At 46.8% G+C, this 21,962-nt stretch overlaps 2 protein-coding genes across 9 annotated transcripts in view; both read right to left on the bottom strand.

Annotated features, from left to right (window-relative positions):
* Nucleotides 1–9,744, bottom strand: part of gab1 (GRB2-associated binding protein 1) — a 41,376-nt gene extending 31,632 nt beyond the window's left edge. For 5 of the 6 annotated variants that reach the window (XM_023799260.2, XM_023799259.2, XM_023799262.2 and 2 more), the window contains exons 1-2: nucleotides 9,253–9,737; nucleotides 9,037–9,135 (exon numbers count right to left, since the gene is read on the bottom strand). In XM_023799260.2, coding sequence (XP_023655028.2) covers nucleotides 9,037–9,108 — 72 coding nt within the window. In that variant the 5' untranslated portion in view covers nucleotides 9,109–9,135; nucleotides 9,253–9,737. Of the gene's footprint in view, nucleotides 1–9,036; nucleotides 9,136–9,252 lie in introns of all 6 variants that reach the window. The other variant, XM_023799258.2, reaches the window with a different exon arrangement.
* Nucleotides 9,745–12,843: 3,099 nt separating this feature from the next.
* On the bottom strand, nucleotides 12,844–21,828 carry usp38 (ubiquitin specific peptidase 38). Of its 3 annotated transcripts, XM_023799475.2 has the most exons (12): nucleotides 21,686–21,828; nucleotides 20,765–20,991; nucleotides 20,260–20,671; nucleotides 18,644–18,779; nucleotides 17,829–17,958; nucleotides 17,490–17,591; nucleotides 16,918–17,076; nucleotides 16,558–16,751; nucleotides 16,327–16,420; nucleotides 16,006–16,112; nucleotides 14,163–15,426; nucleotides 12,844–13,571 (listed from the first exon to the last, which is right to left on the bottom strand). In XM_023799475.2, the coding sequence occupies exons 2-12, from the start codon at nucleotides 20,939–20,941 to the stop codon at nucleotides 13,407–13,409; spliced, it is 2,940 nt and encodes a 979-aa protein (XP_023655243.2). In that variant the 5' UTR covers nucleotides 20,942–20,991; nucleotides 21,686–21,828; the 3' UTR covers nucleotides 12,844–13,406. The 3 variants fall into 3 exon arrangements, with proteins under 3 accessions (XP_023655243.2, XP_023655242.2, XP_023655244.2); XM_023799474.2 differs by having other exon boundaries at nucleotides 20,260–20,991; XM_023799476.2 differs by lacking the exons at nucleotides 20,260–20,671; nucleotides 20,765–20,991; nucleotides 21,686–21,828 and having other exon boundaries at nucleotides 17,829–17,995; nucleotides 18,644–18,776.
* Between the last annotated feature and the right edge of the window lie 134 nt (nucleotides 21,829–21,962).

Raw genomic sequence — 21,962 nt, 5'->3', positions numbered from 1 at the left:
TGGCAGTAACCTGAGAAATGACATAGGGTGTCATGACATGGGGTCTTTCACAGCTGGTCTTTAGGCTCCCCAGTGCCACCCAGCCTGCCAGCCACCACCCACCCAAATCGCCTGGAACCATCCCCAACCCCGCCTCCCCCACCCAAAAGAATTCTCAGAGGCAAGGCAGGGAGCTGCTTGTCACTATATTAAGCATCAAGCACGACACGGGGGGGGGGGGGGGGGGGGTGCTGAGCACACCAACCAATCAGAGGTCAACCCAGTCCAATAACAGATCTCAGCCAGACCTTTGACAAACACAGCGTCTGCCTCTGATCTTATCCAACAAGCGTCCCAAACTCGCAGGTGTCTTCGCTGGACTAGTGCCTTGCAGTCGGGGGCTTTCGAATTAGTCTTTTTCTTTGGATTTGGTTCCTTTTCTGGGGTCTGGGCAGGGCACTGTGCCACCAGGGGCATCGGGTTCGAGGCATCCCGCCCCCTGCTGGAGAGTTATGGAAGCACGGCACTGCTCAGCGAACGGGAAAAGGTTTTAATAAAAAACAAACAAATAAAAATATTTTTGAAATAACAGAAATTTCAATTCAAAGGGAAATTTCTGAGAAGGAAGGAGGCAGTAGGCTATAGCTAGGCCATCAGGAGAGCAAAAAAAACCCCCACAGTGGTAAGCAAGGCATAGCTGGCCTCCTCCGCAGTTGACCACTCAGCCCTGTCAGGCACATCATACAACTGCAGTGATGTTTACAGTGCCAGGAGACCACAAGCCTAGCAGGGAGGTTGCAGGTGATACTCTGTAGCCATTGCCACGGCCTCATTGCCACGGCGACAGCCGCCAGCAGGAGCAATGCAGGTTTTAGCTGAAGTCAGACGTTTCTGCTTCAGAAATTTCGTGTCGTCAGGATCATCACCGCGATGCTCTGCTTTCATTAATATAAACTCCAGGTTGCTGCGACTGACTGTCTAAGTACTGAAACTAGAAAGGTCAACAGTTTTACTTTCCACCCTGGTCCAGACAGACTTATGTCCCCCCCCCCCCCGGAAACGCTATGGCCCTCACAGGCACTGGCCACTGCATCTCTGCCCTTTCTGGTTCCTAAAAAACAGCTGCCCCACCCCCAAACACTTTCACTTACTAGGGCCCAATTCAGTTTTGTTGGCACAACCAGAACACACCTAAACAGCGCGAGTGCATGTCGCGAGCCAGCCTGACTCTGCGGTAAAACTAAAATATGTTTTATGACTCTGCAATATGCTCTGGGATGACTTAAGCACGTCTAATCTTTCTGTATCTGAGAATGTGACTCAGTGTATAAAAACAAGGCCGGGTAATAAAATGAAACCCACACGCAGATGTTTACAAATTGCACCAACTCAGCTTTGGCCGAACAACAAAAGAGCCTTGCGGGCATTTTTAGACCCACTACAGACTATCGCCTTAAATTTTCCAGTTTGACTAGCAGCTGGGGCTGGCTGGATAAACAGTAACAAGTATATTATTAGAAATATTTGTCATCCAAGACCCATCAGTTTTTTTAACATTCTCTTACGGCAGGGGAAGACAGAAACCAAATCACGAGACCACTGAGGTTGGGGGGGAACAGCCACAAAACGGAAAGTGGCACTTAAGTGCCGTCTTAACATTTCGAAAAATAGCAGTTTATGACATTGATTTTAAAAACGTTAAAGCCAAGAACGACCTACAGAAAGAGTGTTTTTTTTTGTCCTGTTCATTTTTCACTTTGAAATCAGAGATGCTCAAAACAAGAGCTACTTCAAGGTGCGCTGAGGACGTCAGGGTAAGAGTCCTGAGCCCGACAAGCACTTACCTTCACCCCCAGACCACAAAAGTGGGCCGAAACCCAGCTTCTGGTGTCCCAGTGGAACCTCTCTGGGAGTGTTTTGGGATGTCACAAAAAATGTCAAGATTGTGCCAGTTACACACCAGCTGGTCTGATTCTCACTGTGGTAGGAAGAGACTCACATTTTAACTTATTATTATTTTTAGCTGGTGAATAAATAATAATAATAATAATAATAATACTACAATAAAACACCATCATATTACCTAGTTTATGACACAAATTTTGTCTTAGAAATTACAACCAAAAATATTCTCTCAATTGTTCCACTACATGGAAATGTTATTTTGAACAATCCCCAAAAATATATCTACCATTTCAAATTGTACATTGAATGAAGAGATACAACCACAGACACAACCAAGGCTTCTCAAGGTCCAGGCTTATTTCCGGTGCTCTTTTCTGGTTCATAGATATCTCTTTGTCTGCCATCTAAAGGCACGCCGCCCTCTAACCAAGCCTCACTCAGAATTACAACTTGAAGTCAATACCCAACTGCAGAGGTTTTCTGACGCAGTAAAGCATTGATTGCCATTCTGAGGGCAAAAGCTGGTGGATGGAGCCTGGACAGCTGAGCTTCAACCACTCAGCTCAGGCAAACCTTTCAACGCTTTCTAAAAAGCACGCACGGGGGTACTCTACAGAAAGCTGGTCTGCAAGACCCATGAATCCCCACCACGGGGTTATGGCTGAACGGTTGTGCTAACGCAGCTAATCCGTTTGCCTATAAGGCATGCTAACTGCTATGCTAACATAGCATAGCATTGGTAACAAGGAACGCCAACAGGGTGACCCACGCGAGTTGGCCAATACAGAGTCAATGAAACGCGGGTTGCTGAAGAGCTATAGCTTTCTCCACTCTACGGTTACAGACACCCACTAGACACTTATCAAATGACCCAAATATGGCGGCCTTGGACAAAGACTTCAAGAAAACACTGGATAGATGTATGATACATGTCTCATATAGAGTACTCATTCATGTACATTACAGAAAGCCTTATATTTAACACAAATAGCATATATGGCAACCCGCTGTTTGTGAATAAGTATACATTTTTCATGCCGTATTTCATTTATAATGGATGGTAAATTATTCATGGCTAATCTTCTCTACTTCTGAGACCATGACAGGTTCAATCTACTCACTCCCATCTAATGGATTGTACATCACACATCGTGGTATTTTCTTTTAGGTCTTTCAGCTAATCCCAACAAATGCTTTTTTGTTACTTTGTTTGTGGCTTGCTTGCTTTTTCTTTTTTTAAAATCGCTGAAACCGACCTCCTGCCCCAGTAAGCAGATTCAATTAATCCCCAGAAAGCCGATCCTTCACTTCATCTGGGCAACCTTTGCAACCTCATTAGCTGCTCAGTTATACCTCACTGTACATAAATAAGACCTTCAATTAGCCAACTGGTACATTGATGGCCAATAGATGTACTTAGACACTGGAACAGCAGCTAAAAGACCCAGAGCCTCAAAAGAATCAGCTCGATATCCTCAGTCCTGAGTCAGACTCCAAGAAGCCCCATTTTGCCTGCCACCTACACATCCTGTGGTTTTTGTTGACGTCCTGCTTATGCTGGGGTAAGGGGAATCCCTGGAGCGAAGCGGCAGGAAAGCCTTAGCAATACTGACTTCCAGGTGGGCGTGTGGATGAACGCCGAAAATAAAGAGTGAGAAAGCTAACTGACAGGGCTGGAGCCCACCCCACCGGGCCAACTACACGCAACTGAAATACAGACAAGATACCAGGAACCCTGAGGAACAACAGATGGCAAGGAAGACAAGCAACCTGATACCAGTTAACCTCTAGACCAAAACCTTACAAAAAGCTTAAATATCACAATGGTACCGTGTCAACACTAATTCCACAGCAAGTTCAAATGCTTTGAATTCCCTAATTTCTTGGTTCACGGCAGTAATACACCACTTACTTGAAAGCCACGGTTCCTCCGCAAGTTCCTAGGGGTTTTAGTGGACTTACTGTTAAGCAGTTTGCCATTATAAAAAGCAAACACCAAACCAACAACAAATAAAATTTAGTTTCCTCTCTCACTGCCTGACACAGGCCAGCTTTGGCGAGGCAAGATCTGACTGTCGGTGAAGGTTCACATCAACATCTACGTAGTCCGTAAACACCCAATGAACTCAACGAATTGGGACAAACAGGAACTACACTCACCTAAAGGATTATTAGGAACACCATACTAATACGGTGTTTGACCCCCTTTCGCCTTCAGAACTGCCTTAATTCTACGTGGCATTGATTCAACAAGGTGCTGAAAGCATTCTTTAGAAATGTTGGCCCATATTGATAGGATAGCATCTTGCAGTTGATGGAGATTTGTGGGATGCACATCCAGGGCACGAAGCTCCTGTTCCACCACATCCCAAAGATGCTCTATTGGGTTGAGATCTGGTGACTGTGGGGGCCATTTTAGTACAGTGAACTCATTGTCATGTTCAAGAAACCAATTTGAAATGATTCGAGCTTTGTGACATGGTGCATTATCCTGCTGGAAGTAGCCATCAGAGGATGGGTACATGGTGGTCATAAAGGGATGGACATGGTCAGAAACAATGCTCAGGTAGGCCGTGGCATTTAAACGATGCCCAAATGGCCTAAAGTGTGCCAAGAAAACATCCCCCACACCATTACACCACCACCACCAGCCTGCACAATGGTAACAAGGCATGATGGATCCATGTTCTCATTCTGTTTACGCCAAATTCTGACTCTACCATTTGAATGTCTCAACAGAAATCGAGACTCATCAGACCAGGCAACATTTTTCCAGTCTTCAACTGTCCAATTTTGGTGAGCTTGTGCAAATTGTAGCCTCTTTTTCCTATTTGTAGTGGAGATGAGTGGTACCCGGTGGGGTCTTCTGCTGTTGTAGCCCATCCGCCTCAAGGTTGTGCGTGTTGTGGCTTCACAAATGCTTTGCTGCATACCTCGGTTGTAACAAGTGGTTATTTCAGTCAAAGTTGCTCTTTTATCAGCTTGAATCAGTCGGCCCATTCTCCTCTGACCTCTAGCATCAACAAGGCATTTTCGCCCACAGGACTGCCGCATACTGGATGTTTTTCCCTTTGCACACCATTCTTTGTAAACCCTAGAAATGGTTGTGCGTGAAAATTCCAGTAACTGAGCAGATTGTGAAATACTCAGAGCGGCCCGTCTGGCACCAACAACCATGCCACGCTCAAAATTGCTTAAATCACCTTTCTTTCCCATTCTGACATTCAGTTTGGAGTTCAGGAGATTGTCTTGACCAGGACCACACCCCTAAATGCATTGAAGCAACTGCCATGTGATTGGTTGATTAGATAATTGCATTAATGAGAAATTGAACAGGTGTTCCTAATAATCCTTTAGTTGAGTGTATTTCAATACCAATATCACATTTTCTTTTCACGCAAAAATAAACATCTCAAGTTTATCTGCCATTATGCTGAAGGATCACAAATATTTATAAGATGACTGACAACCATCATCCACACTGCTTGAAAAATAACAACTGCACGGTGATACCAAAAAATAGTGACGATATTCAATATTAGCTGAAATATGTAGACACAGATACATTTGCCAAGAAATTACACACATGAATGTACATGGATGATGAAATATTGATTTCATCTTATGATGAAATATTACTATAAAAAAAAAAACTGCTACATGTACAAGTATTGAAGTTCAGTCTACTTATTTTTTCCATCCATATCAACAGGACTTCAGACTTGGGAACGTTGACATATTTTGGGCATAGCTTTTTTGGAATGTGAGGTGCTTAAGTTCGCCAATTGCAGAAGTCCCGGGAGCTGAAACAGGAAGTTGGTGAAATAACAAAATTCAAAGTTAGCTGGAAAACTGCAGATTCTGTGTAAACTATACCCACAGCCAGACGTTGCAAGGCAACATCCGATTCCCCTTTCCTTACTTAAGTACAGTGACACTATAGGGCTGGAGGTGGGAACTCTCATTCTCTGCAGATGCAACATCTATATAGCAAGGTAACTGAAGCTCAATTCACGACGCACTGGCCATTTGGCCCCTAGAAACATCTCAGCAGAACGCAGCCTGATCAACTAACAAACTAGGCTAACAAACTATGCCTGAACGATTACTGTCCCAACTCTGTAGTACGTATGAACAGCCAGTTAGCCTCAAAAGCACCTTCCAGCTTAGCCAGAAGTAGGCACCTCCTGCTGGCTCCGCCCACCGATCCCACCTCCTGCTAGCTCCGCCCACCGATCCCACCTCCTGCTGGCTCCGCCCACCGATCCCACCTCCTGCTAGCTCCGCCCACCGATCCCACCTCCTGCTGGCTCCGCCCAACGATCCCACCTCCTGCTAGCTCCGGCCCACCGATCCCACCTCCTGCTAGCTCCGGCCCACCGATCCCACCTCCTGCCCGTTTCCACATACCATTCTCTATTCTTCCTGCAGACACTGGCGCAAAAAAAAAAAAAGCACACGCAAGACCAATCACACATGACCAACACCTATGCATTCAGCAGTCCCAGTGACAACAACCAGAAAATATCAACTTGAGCCTGAAAAACAAGACCGTGTAAATAGGAATGGTAATAAGTAATTCAGATAACTGTGACCATAACCGCTGAAATAATACAGGCATTGACACAGAACGAATAATAAATATGGATCAGATTACAGCTGTTAGCAAATGTATTGTAGAATTCAAGTTTTAATGCCTCTGTGAAGTGGTTTCTTCTAGACTGAAAATGCAGTTTGGGATTTTTAGGTTTAATAGGTAAGCCTCAGTTTGTTTATTGGGATTTGGGAGGGAAAAATGCAGCGCATGGTGAAGAGAGCCCTAAGGGAGCAAAGAACATAGCAAAAGACCATCTTAAGACATACATACCATTCAGACCATACAACTTCATGGAAGAAGCTGCGATATATTCAAGAACAGCAAGGGGACACAACATATCTTACCCGGAAAACATGAGAGGCAAATGTGATTTATACCGTTTACAAGCATAACAAGAATTGCATCCATTCAAAAAGCAGTAGAAATGGACTGTAGGCAAAGAATTAAGTCCAGGGGACCAGCATAAAACAGCTTTGTTACTGTGCACATTTAGAAGTACAAAGTGTTATATTTCAAGCACTGAATAACACAAAAAGGCTACGGCACCTCATAGCCACGTCCCAGTAACGGGATCGGGCCTCAGATGACAGGCTACCATTGACAGAGAAACAGCCCATTTAAGCAGGAAGGTCCGCCAATCTCTCGGCGGTCATGTGACCTGATGAAGATTTCATGCACACAATGAGTGGGCATCTCAGTGCCTCAGGCACATTGTGGGCATTCGCCTGGCCGTCCTACACCTCCACACTCCATCAAGGCCCAACGACTTAGACACAGAAAGCCAAAACAGCGTGCCAAAGGTTTACCAGTGCCGACCCCAGGGCATCCCGACACGTTCCAGCCCTAATTTGGCACTCCCACTGGGTCTCCGCGACAACAGCAAACAGCCAGCTAAGTGATAATTGAGGCTGGCACATTACGTGTGGAATTACAGCCACAAAAACTCTCTACAGTGACATTTTTTTGCTTTCGCCATCAGGTTTGTGAAAAACAGCTTTGAATCCAGTGAGGCGCGACAATTCACCCATCACTTCCAAATCTCGACAAGGGATGACACAGATGCCAATCCAGCTGCCATGCTGAAATCCTGCCAGGTCGTTGGCGTGATAACAACGGGAATAAATTCCCTGTTAAGCCTTAATATTGTGCGTCGTTAGGATATTTATGCAATTCAAGAAGGCCACGGGCTTTTATGTCGGGAGAGAACAGAAGAAGCGTTTTCTCTCAGGCAAGCATGGGTACAATAAATTAGGTAACAGCACTTTAAATAGTAACTCTTTTATGTGGTCTTTCTGGGCAAAGTCTACTGAGGAGATGCAAGAGTAACAGTGAAACTACACCTTTGTAGCATGATCCAAAGTGGCCGTGTACACATATCAAAGATTAATCGGACAATGAGACACCAGTCTTAATCATCACACAGGTAATCCCTTCTCCCAACGTGGCTGATACTGCTGGACAAACTAGGCTAGTGTGTCACTGAGTTTTATAAAGAAATCAGCGGCTGCAGCAAAAGGCTTACATCGTGAAGAGTGCATCTCGTTTCCAGCAAACCACGCAAGTCTTTCAACATACTAGTGATTAATCCTGCCAACAAACAAAATATTTAGGTGCAAGTCGTATCATACTGCATGATCATAACTAGGGGCGCCGTTAGGGGCGTTCCAAGGGCCCCTGAGTGACTGGGGACCTACAAAAATTGGAAAATATCTTGATTGCTCTGGACTGGGGGGCCCAATATGATATGCCTACATGAAGCCCAAAATCTCCAGCAACGCCACTGATCATAACGCATAATATGGTCCCTGCATTAAAACACAGTCTTTTACTGTTTTCTGTGTGCTAATGCGCTTTAAAAGTTCTCTGTAAAAGTTTAAGGCGTGTTATGTTTTTAATCCATTTTCAGAGGAAGTAATTCAACAAAATGATTTCGAACATGGCTCTAAATACCTCACGGAACCGTAAAAACAAAACTGAGAAATAACTAAAATTTTGTTACACGAAATAACTTACACGGTCACGTGGCGCACGCGGACATGGGCAACCTGCAGCAAACTTTGTTAATGCGAATCCAAAATAAGAGTAACAGCTTAACGATCGTGGAAAAGCCGGGTCGGCCAATCCTCCGAATGCTATAAGGCGTGCATCCTGCATTTTAACTAAGCTCCTAGGGTAAACCCGCATTCTTTGTGTTTACCCTCTCAGCAAGGGGGCGATTATGTGGGGATGTGAGCAGAAGTCTAGTTTGCTGAAGATGAAAGCTCCAATGAAGTGGCCTTCGCTGGCGAGGTTTCAGATGTCAACATTTTCCCAGCGATCGACATTTCCCTATAACATCCATGCCATGGGAGGTATATGTCCGTAATGCGTAGCTAAAGGGATTTGGGCTCCGCACCGAAGAAATTCCGACCTTTATTCCGACGTGGTGTTTATCACCACATCAAAACAAACCGAACAAAGAAAAAAAAGTCGAGTCCCGCGTTGCCCGCAGCAAGTGTTAAGACTCTCTATCATGCATTTTCCCACGACTTTAAAATAATAAGGGTTTAACTTACGTAACGTCTTAACTTCTTCTCAGGCGGAGACTTTCTCAGCCAGCCCGAGCAAACCACATCTCCCCCGCTCATCTTTATGTTTTGCGGGTGGTGGAAAACCTATAGTGGGAAAATAAAAAAAATACAATTAAAAAAAACAACAATTCACGAAAGTGGGCAAAGCCACCTGCGCGTGTGTAAATAAGTTGTGCCTTAAGTTGCCGCGATGACAGATACCGTCGATCCGCTTCGGTGTCCCTCCTGCTTATCCGGACGTCCCGACACTTAGTTCAGTGCTCTGAAGAAATGCAAGACTTGACCTCCACTCCAGCCATCCGATCACTTTCGGACTGAAAGGTCCCACCGCAGCCGTGCCATGCACTTTCACGTGTGACTCTCCTTGCAAAAAAAAAAAAAATCTGAATACTAAAAAAAAATCGTGTGCTATTCTTTCGAACTGTCGGCGGTCATTGCGCACCAAACCTTGCCAAACTTTGACACATTAGTCAAAGCTTGCTTGTATGGCAAGACTCAAAGTAGGGGGAAAATAATAATAACAAACGTGAGCGTGATTCTGCAGGCAACGAAATTCCCAGCTCGCAGTACTATTTCACCTGAGATTTCCTCTCCCCCACCCCCGACCTCGCTCCCAGTTTCAGCTCTTCTCGGCGTCGTTCTGGTGGCTGACAGTCAGGAGCGACGATTCGCTCACGTAACTCAATCTTTCCCCCAAACTCAGCCTCTTTTGAAGACTGCCCAGGGACAGGCGCCGTGCAAGAAGGGGAGCCATTTCGTCATGGGATTTGTAGTTCTATTGTTGGGAATGTCTTGGGAGTCATTTACAAAGTTTGCGTCTCTGAATCGTTTTATACCATTGCACTTACATCCGGCTCTTAAATATATTGTAAGTTTTTTTTAGGAAAACAACGGAAACTATAGAATATTAATACAATTCAGATATGTTGTCACAGGAATCTTCTCACTGGAGCTCAAACTACGACGACCACAATGCAACGCGCGCGGTTTTTGAACTCCGCCGTGAAAGACGCAACTTTGGGAGCAATCGGCACAGAAGGGAACAGAAACTAGGAGGAAGGAGTAATACCAACAATCATGTTATTCGTTACTATAATTATTCTAAGCACGAATTATATTTTTGACGACAGCAGTAGGTTTTCGGAAAATGTTCCCATTCAGAATGTTCCATTGCACCTACTTGTTATCTGCGTTTTATTTGAAAACTTTCTCATCTATCTTAAATATGCAATTCCGAGCCCCAGATTTTGAAATCGTCTAATTATGCTACTCTGAAACTCATCTACTTTCAGTCAGTTCCAGCTCCGGGTCCCTCGCATTCTCTTTGCCTAGAAGCTATGCATGGAATGCTGTTGTGGTGGTAATTTCCCTGCGCCGGTTGGCCCAACTGGAGAGGCTTCCCGGCCGGTTAGTCTGACCTGCTGAAATTAGCATCTGCCAGAAAGCCGTAGATTTGATCCTACAGTTAAACGTTATACGTGACACCAAACTAAGAAAAATAGGTATTTACCAAATTCAGATTTATATAGACTTGGGTAAATCCTACTTTTCTGTAGGGGAAATCGTGAAGATATGCATGCGATGGCCAGTTTATTAGACACCCCTACCCAGTACTGGGTAGGACCCCCTATTTTATATTATTATTTTTTTTTACTTTTACACTTGTTCCTGAGAGATTTAGGTCTGGCAATTCTCCCCGGATCGTTATGCTTTAACTCTGGGAACTGCTACTGACTGCACTTTCTGTGTTTCGCTTCATTTTCTGTAAACTTTGGATTCTGTAAAGCATGAAAATCCCAGGGAGTGGCAATTTCTGTGGTACTGGAACCACCACGTCCGCACCAGCAACCGACCATTTCAAAAGCCACATGATTCACGTCTCGGACGAGCAGGCGGGTTGTGGTAACGTGTAGGGATGGGTGATACTACTGATTTTCTTTTCGATCTGATTTTGATTTGATCCAAGGTTGGTATCGCAAATACAAGTACGGATGTTCAGTACCGGCCCAACCCTGACAATAAATCTTAAAGACCGGGGAGAGGGAGATATGTTCTGGCGGATGGATCGGGTTTGGGCCGCTTCCAATTTCAAAATGAAAACATTCAGATCGAAAGCACATCTCCAGTCTCCTAACTGTACCTAATAGTATGGCCACTGAAAGTATACACACAATACTGAATAATATAATTTTCAATTTATGTAGGTCTATAAATGACAGCGTATGCAAGGATTGTGTGGTTTTATTGCATATGCATGCATTAATGCCGGTTTAGAAACTTTATGTCTTTATATCTGCACAACAAATGTCCAGTCAATAAACATCTTGTATACAAAAAAATAGTGGTCTCTCAAATACCCATTATCACTTAAAGAATGAAGCATTTAATCCGTTAATTGGATTACCTTGTTTCAACGGTTATATTCGTCAACACGTACAGGCCTGTTCATAAAGACGAATGTCCAAATTAACTCACAAGCTGTTCAAACATGGATAGCAGAATATATTTTACAGCCGTTCATAAAACGATGTGTATAATGGAGAGCCCGAACGACTGCGTCTGTCTTTTTGGATCAGGTTTCAGCAACTAAGTAAGGGGCACTGATTTCTTCGAGGGGTCACGGGGAATATAGGGTGAAAAAATGTGTTGTAAAATTAACGGCGGGGGTGGGGAAGCATAGCATACCAGTCCCAACTTAAAAGCTACAGCTTTTCATTGTCTTCGTTTGAGCTCAATGGGGAAGCCGGGTCTGCTGATATCTCCAGTTTTCCCTTCTCACTTCCTCTTATATAGAGCCATTACGGTTGCAAATCCGTGACAAACATCAGTCTTCTTTCACTCTATTTCTCCTTGCGTGGCTGACCAGCCTTTCGGATTAGTATGGTATTTATGCTCAAAGGCGCACCGGTGACACTCATTCCTTAGATGCCCGGAGCTCATCTACATACGCGTTAATTGTTGGCGTTAACAACATAAACAAACGTTGTGATGTCATGCAAAATAGCAGTTCTCTTCAACTGCAGGGAAAAAAAGTTCCTTTTTAATATTATCTTGGGAATATTACGGCGTACGGGACCTGCAGTTTATCAGAGGACGCACATTCGGGTAGATGTTTGGGTGAATCCAGCTCAGTAATCGGTTCAGGAATGCGAGCCGCCAGTCCCTCCCGCTGCCGTCGATACTGTGTAGGCTGCCTCGGAGCGCCACACAGAAGCACTGAAACGGAAAGTGTTCACAGCCAAAACCTCACCCCCGCCCAAACGCATGCACCCCGCATTTTTCGCATAAACCCTACATACCCAAACTATTTAACCCGGTTAGAAGTCTCTTAACTGCTTTGTACGAATTAAGACACTCAAAAGCACACCATGACAGATCCGGATCGTTAACTATATTCCCATTAAAATATAGATGATTATTATAAACCCTAATTAATTTGAAGGCTAATTCTGAAGCCCTTCTAAATGACCGGCATATACAACCAATCGGCATTAAGAAAAAGAATCTGTCTTCTTATTACATTAGACTTGGATTCACAATTCTTTTGTGTGGAATGAAATCACTTACATGGCCATCCGTCTCAAACCTGTGATCATCCAGTTGAGTACATGCGCACAGAAAATCAAATATGACTGGCGTATAGTAAAATAAGATGCTGATCACCTTCACTTCCTGGAAGTTGAACCAACATATGGTGATACTGTTTAATAATGGCAAATTGCAATGTAAGGTGTGAGCCCATTACAAAGAGGTGTACAAAACCTATTTATATGACAAAGGACTTCCCCAAAATCAAGAAAATAATTTAATGGCAATAGCAATATTATAATCAATATGCATATTAATAGCAATTCCCCAAACCCTATAATAATGTTAAATCAAACATTTAAACATGCATTTTTTTAAATATATATTTGCAAAGAACTGCACTTGACAATGTATTTACACGTCTTTGTTGCAGTTTAAAATCAGCTCTTACTGAAGTTCACACTGTGCACACTCATGGCAATTAAAATCTCGTGGTAACTGCAGACGTGTTTGTATTGCATCTTAATGAGTCAAATTATTGCATTAGACTTCTTGCATGACTTGTAATCCTGGCAAAATGTCAAGTTTGTTACAGCTTTCTTAAAAAAAAAATCATGTCCATAGTTCTGTCTCAGGAGAGGAATACATGCAGAGATGAAACAGTGTTACAGGAAGCTACCACTTGGAAAAAGGGAGGGGGGGGTGTGGGGTCAGCGTTTCAAGGCTTGGTCAATTCGAGCAGGTCAGAGAGGTGCCAGCGCAGGGTAAGTCCAGCGGCCTGCGCACAGCGTTGCTCCTGATGCCGGTCCCATCTCGCTTCCTGCTCCTCAGAAGACCAGGCGACTTACAGTGTTAAAGCCCCCTCCCCCACCACCGCCACCCGAGGGCCCGCAGCTTCCAGGGGGCTCGTTATCGTCGGATCCGTTCGGTCGGAAGGAACAGGAGGCAGACGCGGCCTGGAGGGCTCTGGTCCGGGCGCTGAGCTCTTGCTCCTGGGCACGAAGGGAGAGAGCGCGTCTGGTTTAGCCGCGGTCCTCCACAAAACCACTAGTAAAAAGAAATAGGCTTTCTACTGCCACCTAGTGGCACATGTCCTCATTGCGAAGGTCAACCGCAGAAAAGCGAAATGACAGCAAAGACATTAGTGCCCATTAACGCTGAACCTCCCGGTGAAAGGTGAGCAGCCCACTTAGCACTGATTAACCTGCAGTCCAAATAATACAGAAATAGCCTGTCCCTTCCAACAGACACCCCATGAGAGAAGCCACAGCCATGATCCTGGGCCTGAGACCATGTGGTGGGGCAGGGGTGTAGATACACACCACCTACTGCTTGGCACAGGACAGGTTTAACGTCACTTCAGACTCTCGCGATGAAGTCAGGCTTGCTGGGTCAGGGGACACGATCAGACAACCTACCGCTTGGGCTTAACGTTCAAACTAAGCCTCAGGGCGCATTGGCACGGGGCGGATCAAGGGTGAAGATATCAATATCATTTTACTCTCATAAGACCATGGAGAGAATAATGACTGACCATAAACCAAAGCAGAAAGCTCCCAACACTAATATAAACCCCCACTCACTTGTAAGAAGAGTTTGTTGTCCTTTGTGACGGCCTCCATGAGGTCCTTCTGCAGGGGCGGCTCTGCGCTCAGCCGGACGCCGTTGGTGGCCCCGGGCCCTTGGCTGTGCCGCGAGCTCTGTTTCCGGTAGATCAGGATGTAAGCCGTATCCTTGGGGAACCTGCTTGTGATGCTCTGCACCGACTGGAAGGAGGTGAATGTCACCCGGCTGTCGTTGAAGAGGAACCAGTCGCGCGGGGGTAAGGCGGCCTGGGGCGCCTCCTGCAGCGCGAGGGGGGAACAGGTGGAGCCGGAGGGGAGCACCGGGTTGGAGTCCGTAGGGTTGGCCGGATCTTGGGGCTCGTCCTTCTGGGGGCAGAGCCCATCGTTGGAGCTCACGTTCCTGCCGTAAGAGTAGTAGTGTCCGCTCTCCGAGGACATGCCGGAATGCATGACCACGGCGCACAGCGCGTAAGGCACCGGCTCCACCTGCGTCCGCTCCTCCGCTTCCCGCTCCTCCCTGTCTTCGCCAGAGGGCTTCAGTTTCTTGGCCAGGTTCTCCCCGCCGTCGGGGGAGGGTACCTGAGGCGGGGAGGGACCGCGGCCGGAGTGGGAGTGCACGGGGAGCTGGACCAGCAGCGGGATGGCCACGTTGTCCAGGATCTTGCGGCGCACGTGGCAGCTGGCATCGTAGGCGAAGCGCAGTAGTGTCAGGACGAGGTACTCGGGCGCCTCCAGCACACGCAGCGTCTTCTCCGCCCGCTGCAGCGAGGAGCAGCGCTCGCAGTAGTACTTGTTCTCCTCGTCCAGGATCTCCGGCGCCAGGAAGTAGTTGACCATGTCGGGCACGGACAGGGGGGGCACGGCGTGCTGGGAGTCGGCCGGAGGCACGGAGCTATCACCCCCTGCCTGCCTCTCCCTGCCGGGGATGTCCGAGGCCTCGCTGCCGCCATTGACCGCCCCCTGGTGGGCAGATGTCGACGCCCGGCCACCGTCCACACCCCCCCTAGTCTGGGCGGCGGGCTGGAAGGCCAGCGACAGGTCCGTAAAGGGCTCCTCCTTCTCCGACACGCTGTGACAACGCAAGCAGCGTATGCCCGTGGAGAGCCGGCCCCCGAACATCTTTTCGATGAGGGTCTTCCTCTCCTCCCCCGCTTCCGAGGGCTCGTCCACCTGGTGCTGGGGCTCGTCCGTGAAGTCCGAGGGTGTACCGCCATTGCCGGCATCGGCATGTTTCGGGCCGGTCAGCATCAGCGCTTGGATGGTCTTCTCCTCTTCGTGAAGCCTTAGTCGCAACAGACAGCGAGGAACAAACATCTAACGTCCAGACATTCAGAACATTCCGGAAGCCTAAACATTTAACTGGGTTTGTTGGCCCTCTCTGCTCAGCCTTGCCAGAAATCACAGCATCATGTTGGGGGAATTACAGAGGACAAGTGCAGGGGCAGGACACCCTGATCCTGGAGTGGCGGGATCCAGCAGGTTCTCTGTCCTACCTGCCGAGTTTCTATCTGCCTGAGATTAGGTGTGGTTCATAATAATATTAGTAATAATAGATAGTTGTTAAATCCCTGTGGGGAAATTCTCTTTACGCCTCCCCCAACTTGTTCTCTGCAGGTGAGAGCAAGATGGACAGGAAGGGCAGCCGCCACACAGGGAGCTGGGACTTGCTCAAGGTCGAACCAGCGACCTTCCGATCACAGGCACAGCGGCTTAGCCCAATGCACACAGCATATCGTGCAAAATAAGGTTTCATCCGAGACCAGGTGGGACAGAAAACCTGCTGGACTGCAGGATCAGGATTGCCTAACGTCGAACAGGAATTCCAAGGGAAAGGTGGTATTCTCACAGGCCAGCGAGTTACCTGTCCAACAAGTAGCGCAGATACTCGGAACAGTCCTGCTGCGAGCCGGCCGTGAACCATGGAGGTCTGGAAGCATCGAAGAAACTCCGCGGGGCATAGGCTGCCCTCTACAGGGGAGGGCAGGTACACACTGCTGACGGATTTATACGGCGGACAGCAGATTCATACGCTGCATCCCTCCATCCTCCACTTACTAATTGTAAAACTTGAAACAATGGCGACGGTGAAATATCATGTAGGTCTACGGGATCAGCTCTTTGGGCATGAAAGTGAACGACACAAGCTGGACGGTAAAGGGGGCGGAGGGGGGGGTTTTCGTACCTGAGTGTGAGCCAAGATGGCGAAGAGCAGCTGCAGCTTCTTCATGAGCGTGTGGGTGCCGCTTAGGTGCAATGATAGAACGTGACGCCGGAAACTGCCGAGAGAACGGAGCATTAAAGAAAAGACATCATCACACTTGCCTCCTCCCTCTATAGGATGGGGGAATGAACTTCTGTGAAGGAACGGGATAAGCAAGAATTCCAGGGAGGACGGAATGGAACGCCTACTCACTCTGTGGCCATGAATAAGGTCTGGAGAATGCTATTCATGTAGCAAGTATTTCCCAGGTTGATCAGGCCCGTCTTGCCCGTCTCAGATTTACCCATCAGCCTCGGCAGGCCAGAAGCCAGGGAATTCGACTGGGAGGTCCAGGCACTTTGGTTCAAAACCAGTTTGATCTTCTCCTCACTGGGCTTAGGCATATCCTGCAAAATAAGGTTTCAGTGTCATGTGATATACTGAAATGTGCCAATGGGAGAGTATACCAACATACAAGACAAATCGTGCGATTTACCAACTCAAGTGCACGATTTACAAGATATTTTTTTTCTACCATGACACCTATGGGGGTCCGTAGTCTAGTCATCTTACTTTTATGGCTTCCAGAATGTTCTCGTAGAGCTCAGGAAAGCCGGAATACTGGTACATCATACAGTGTATGAGCTCGGTGAACTGGTGGAGGAAGGCCTTGCTGGAAGGGAGCCCATCGCTCTTCAGCATCTGGATCAGGCTGACCGTGTGCGGGACCACCTACAGGAACGGGCCGCAGAGTCAGGGCAAAGGGGTTCTGCCTGGTTTTCGGGAGAATGTGGCATCACGTGCCACCTCTCTGCGTACTGCTGGCAGTTCAGGGGCCACCGAGTGGCAGACAAAATGGAGAATGTCGTTTTCGGCCATTACGAAACCCGATTACGCAATTAAAAAGGCACAACCCTACAGCCCGGGGCGGCACAAGGTTTTCACGTGACAGGTAAATAACTGCTGCACCCAACAGCCTGACAGCTTTGGAGAGAATAACATCAAGCAGGGACCTTCACCTACAAGAGACGGATTCCGGACAGACAGATATGAGGCACTTGATTTTCTGCATAAATTACTGCAGCAATACGACACCGTCCAGTAGGGGGCGAACATCACAAAGGTACAGAAGACAGCAGACCTACCAGATGAAAGGCCTCGGGGGAATGCTGGAAGCTCAGCAGCATGTGGGATAGGACCGTCAGCGCCCCCTGTCTCACAATTGGGTACCAGAGACGGCTGAATACCTATAGGCACAGAGTGAGACACGGTACCAGCTGAATCCAGCAGTACATGGAGATACCATTGTGTAAGGTAAGGTCACTGGTCCTCCAGGCCTTCAAAGACGTCCACACAAGAAGCCATGTTCCACCAGCTGAGTGGAATTCATTCATTCAACACTGGTTCAGGCTATAACTGTCCCAGATCCATCCAATGAGAGGTGTGTTTCTAGAGACCATCGACAAGCTCGCAGCCATACGCACCAGCTCGATTTTCAGCAGCGTGACATCTATGAGGATGGTGAACTTCTGCACGGCAGCCAGCCCCTTCAGGAGGGCTATCACCCACGTGTCCACATAGTGAGCCAGAGGCCAGGACAGCCAGTCGATCATCCTGGAAGTTCAGGACAGTCACAGGAGGTCACCACTCACTGCACTGAGACAGAACAGCACCACTCACTGCACTGAGACAGAACAGCACCACTCACTGCACTGAGACAGAACAGCACCACTCACTGCACTGAGACAGAACAGCACCACTCACTGCACTGAGACAGAACAGCACCACTCACTGCACTGAGACAGAACAGCACCACTCACTACACTGAGACAGAACAGCACCACTCACTGCACTGAGACAGAACAGCACCACTCACTGCACTGAGACAGAACAGCACCACTCACTGCACTGAGACAGAACAGCACCACTCACTACACTGAGACAGAACAGCACAACTCAAGACGACAAACTCAACCGACACCATGGCCCAGACTATCGATTTCGTTTTAAAACAAAAAAAAAAAAAACTACACTACTAAGTCTTTTCACACAATTTGAAACAAATTTCCCTCATTGAAAAATAAAAACAGCACAGCTATATGACTTAAACTAGTTTGACTCAGCCATTGCATATAAAAATTGCATATTTTAAACCTGCGTAAAATGCTGTATTAAAAACATAAACCAAAAGAGCAAAGTTTTTTTATTAAAAAAATATGAATATATAAATTTAGGCACCAATACGCATGAAGTGATGTGGCAAAACCCCGGTTAAGCATCGGCCGGGATCCGAGCTGACCTGCAGAGGGCTTGTGTCATGCTGGCGTCTTTCACATTCTGGTCGGTGGTGAGGCTCTTGATAACCAGCGTGATCATCTGCAGAGGTATGTGCTGGACGAGACTGGCCAGGGCTATGGAGGGATCAAACGAAGGGTCTGCGGGGCACAAACGCCACAGGGTTAGGGGGCATCAGTGCTCGCCACATTTCACCACCACGGCGGAGTTGGCGATTGGTGGGGGGGGGCGTATCACAGTTTGAGCACACATGGATGTGTATGAAAACAACGAAAGTGCAGATGGGTTTACCCAGTGGTTTTCAATTCTGTTCCTGATGCCCCCCCCCTCCCTGCCAGAACGTTTTCATTCCAAACGTACCTTAATCAACCTCATATGGTGCCTAATAGGCTAATAATGGATGTGGCGGGTTGAAAGCAGTTTAGGTTGGAATGAAAACATTCTGGTGGGGGGAAGGAACAGGATTCAGCTAGGAAAGATGAGAATATATATAAAACTGCCTCTTGATACAACTACTAAAAATTCATCTAAATGTGACAGTAAAACAAAGGTGGAAATTTCAGGTCCAGAAAGTAAGAATCCATTCTAAGATTTTGTTTCAACCAACCAGTTGAGTAAAACAAGTCACGGTTACAGATTAATCAGCTGGTTGGTTGAAGTGAAATCTTGGACCAGATTTTTACTTTCTGGCCCTAAAATTTCCACCTCTGCAGTACAAGCAGTATTTAATCCAAACAGATAAACACTGCCTGTTAACTTTCAACACATTCGAACCTTTAAACCAGGGCTCTTCGAATCTGGACCTCGATTCCAAATCCAGGCCTTGTTTTCAGTTCTCCCAGGTAGTTAGTTTAATAATTACTGATTCTGATTGGTCAGAGGCTTCACAAGTGGCTCACAGGTAAAGGAAGGCTGGGAAACCAGCAGTGTTCAGACCTTGAGGACCATGATTTGAATAACCCCACTTTAAAACAATGAAGCAGGAAAGCAGAGAAAAGGGTGCATGTAAATAATAATAATAAGATTCTCCCTACTAAGCAGGGATGAGTTATAAAAGTAAGAAACTACAAATATTAGACTACTGATGTACACAAAACATGAGCACCAACAGTTGATCTACTCTGACTGCTGATGTACACCCAAAAACATACGCATACTGATCAGTACCGCCCCCAGTCACATAATGCAGTACTGGAGTATACATTTATATCTGACACTTTCTGGCAGCCCCTGTGCAAAGATACAGTTGCTGCAGTTAAAATACTGCAGTGTAGAAACACAGCCGAGATCAGCCATACAAAAATAGAGCAGGAACTCACATTGTATGCAGAAGGACAAGCACTGGGAAAAGGAAAACATGCCATCTGGAAGCCAGAGCTTCATAGCTAAAGCTGACAATCCCGTTTATTGTTACAGTTATGGAGGTTACGGATTATATAGTGAATGAAGGATCAGGGAAGGCCTGATGTAGATGAGGACATTAAAAGATCTAGAACTAGATGATCAGAAGATGCTGTATGAGTGAGACAGGCAACGCAAGATAAGCCCCTTACTGCTCCAGTCACATGTTGGGCTTCAGTATTAAAATCCAGGAAGCACATTTGTCCTCCCCAGCCTCACCTGTGGAGGAGATGATGGCGAAGACCTCCTGCAGCGAGGGCAGCAGGGTGGTGGGCTCGGCCTTCCAGATGTTCTGGAGCAAGGTGCTGACCTTGGTGACCTGAGTGACATACTCGCGCAGTTCCCTCTCCTGGCTGGCGGCGCAGTGGAAGTAGGCGATAGTCCTGACCAGCTGCTGGCAGAACAAGACGGCTGCCTTGTCGCGGGGGATGCACTGCACGAAGTCCGAGAGCATGCCGGCGAGGCGCGCACACAGGACCGGCTCGGGCCGCTCGCACACCACGCGCAGCACCTCCACCTGCAGCACGCTAAAGATCTCCAGCACCGAGGGGCAGCTGATGAGGAGCCGAAGGCAGCTGTGGATGTAGTCCACGATGGCTGGGTCTTTCCGGTCCAGGGTGCCATAGCCTTGCTGGAGGAGACCCAGGACAAACTCACGGCTAAAGAAGCGCTCAAATTCCGCGCGGTGGTACCGTGCGTATGCCTCCAGCACCTGGAAGCCCACCTGCCGCTGGAAGGCGTCCTCTCCCAGGAGGACGAGGCGTGTGGTGAGGCTGTAGAGCGCCTGGCACTGTTCCACCGTCACCTCCTTCTCTGCCGCCTCCACCACCTTCTTCACGATGGCCTTCTTCACAGGGACCGAATGAGTCGAGCCCACCAGGGCCTCCAGAATCTTGTCCATGGTCAACTCTTAACGTGCAGCACGAAGCGAGTTCACTGAAGAAACCCCACCTGGTTTGGCAATCGGCCGCAGTTAGCAGAATGTTGCTGAGCAGACTAACTCATCAAGCGCTGACAAACCGTGTGTGATTCCTAGCTTACAACATACAAAACATTAAAGTCAGCAGACGAAAAAATAACTCCATACTTGTCTGGGCAACTAAGTATTAATTAGCCTAGAACTTCTCTCAAATCTACAAACAGCACACCGTTTTAATAAAAAAAACAAGTTTCTGACAGCACACAGGGCTGTCGTTAAAGAATATACATTTGATCTCGACAAGCTACATCGTGTAACGACAAGCACATTTACAAATAGTTCAGGAATTTGGAAAATATACTAATTTAACCTTTGACAATACGGTCTCCACCAGCTGACCTAGGTAAAAATCCAATAATGTCCATACAAGTAACTAGCTGTTTTTCGTAACTAGTTAAACTAGCAAGCCAGTCACTAAAATGGCATATATACATATCTTTAGAAATGTGTTGACTGAATTCGAATACAGACGTAATTAAAATAATATGATCACTGTAACACAGATACACAGCAGCCAACAGCTAGCCAGCTAGCACCTGTGTTCACAGTAGGTGTATGGAAATGGAACAAAGCAGGCCACAGGCAGGGATGCCACTGACTTAGCAGAAACGCGTCTCACAAGCGTAACCGCTTCACTTCCACACACACCAAACATCAAATACTTACTAAAACGACTCATGTCAACGAGCGATCAATGGGATATCATTAACCGGCAAGTTTCTGCAGCGCGCAGCCATTAATTTAATTTGCTATTTTTCTCCTTCGCGGAATCAGCTGATTGAAAACCGTACGCGAGACGTCATTCTCATGGTCGCGGATTCAGAAAGGACCTCAATATTGCCGTCTCGGTATAATGCCTTATGAAAAATAAAGAAACTGGGAATTATTTAAATAATATTGTAATTATCATATGTTTAGATACGTTATTATCTTTATTATTCAT

The sequence above is a fragment of the Paramormyrops kingsleyae genome, chromosome 25 (assembly GCF_048594095.1).
Source record: "Paramormyrops kingsleyae isolate MSU_618 chromosome 25, PKINGS_0.4, whole genome shotgun sequence".
Classification (NCBI taxonomy): domain Eukaryota; kingdom Metazoa; phylum Chordata; class Actinopteri; order Osteoglossiformes; family Mormyridae; genus Paramormyrops; species Paramormyrops kingsleyae.
The sequence above is the reverse complement of the archived record's forward strand: the minus strand, read 5'-3'. Positions and strand labels throughout refer to the sequence as shown.

Excerpts from the sequence above, each read along its gene's own strand:
- usp38 (XM_023799474.2), bottom strand. The coding sequence starts at position 20,941 with ATGGACAAGATTCTGGAGGCCCTGGTGGGCTCGACTCATTCGGTCCCT. Across the intron at positions 16,752-16,917 it reads ACATTCTGGAAGCCATAAAA|GATATGCCTAAGCCCAGTGA; the intron begins GTAAGATGACTA and ends CTTATTTTGCAG. Across the intron at positions 16,113-16,326 it reads CCATCTTGGCTCACACTCAG|AGGGCAGCCTATGCCCCGCG; the intron begins GTACGAAAACCC and ends CCTCCCCTGTAG.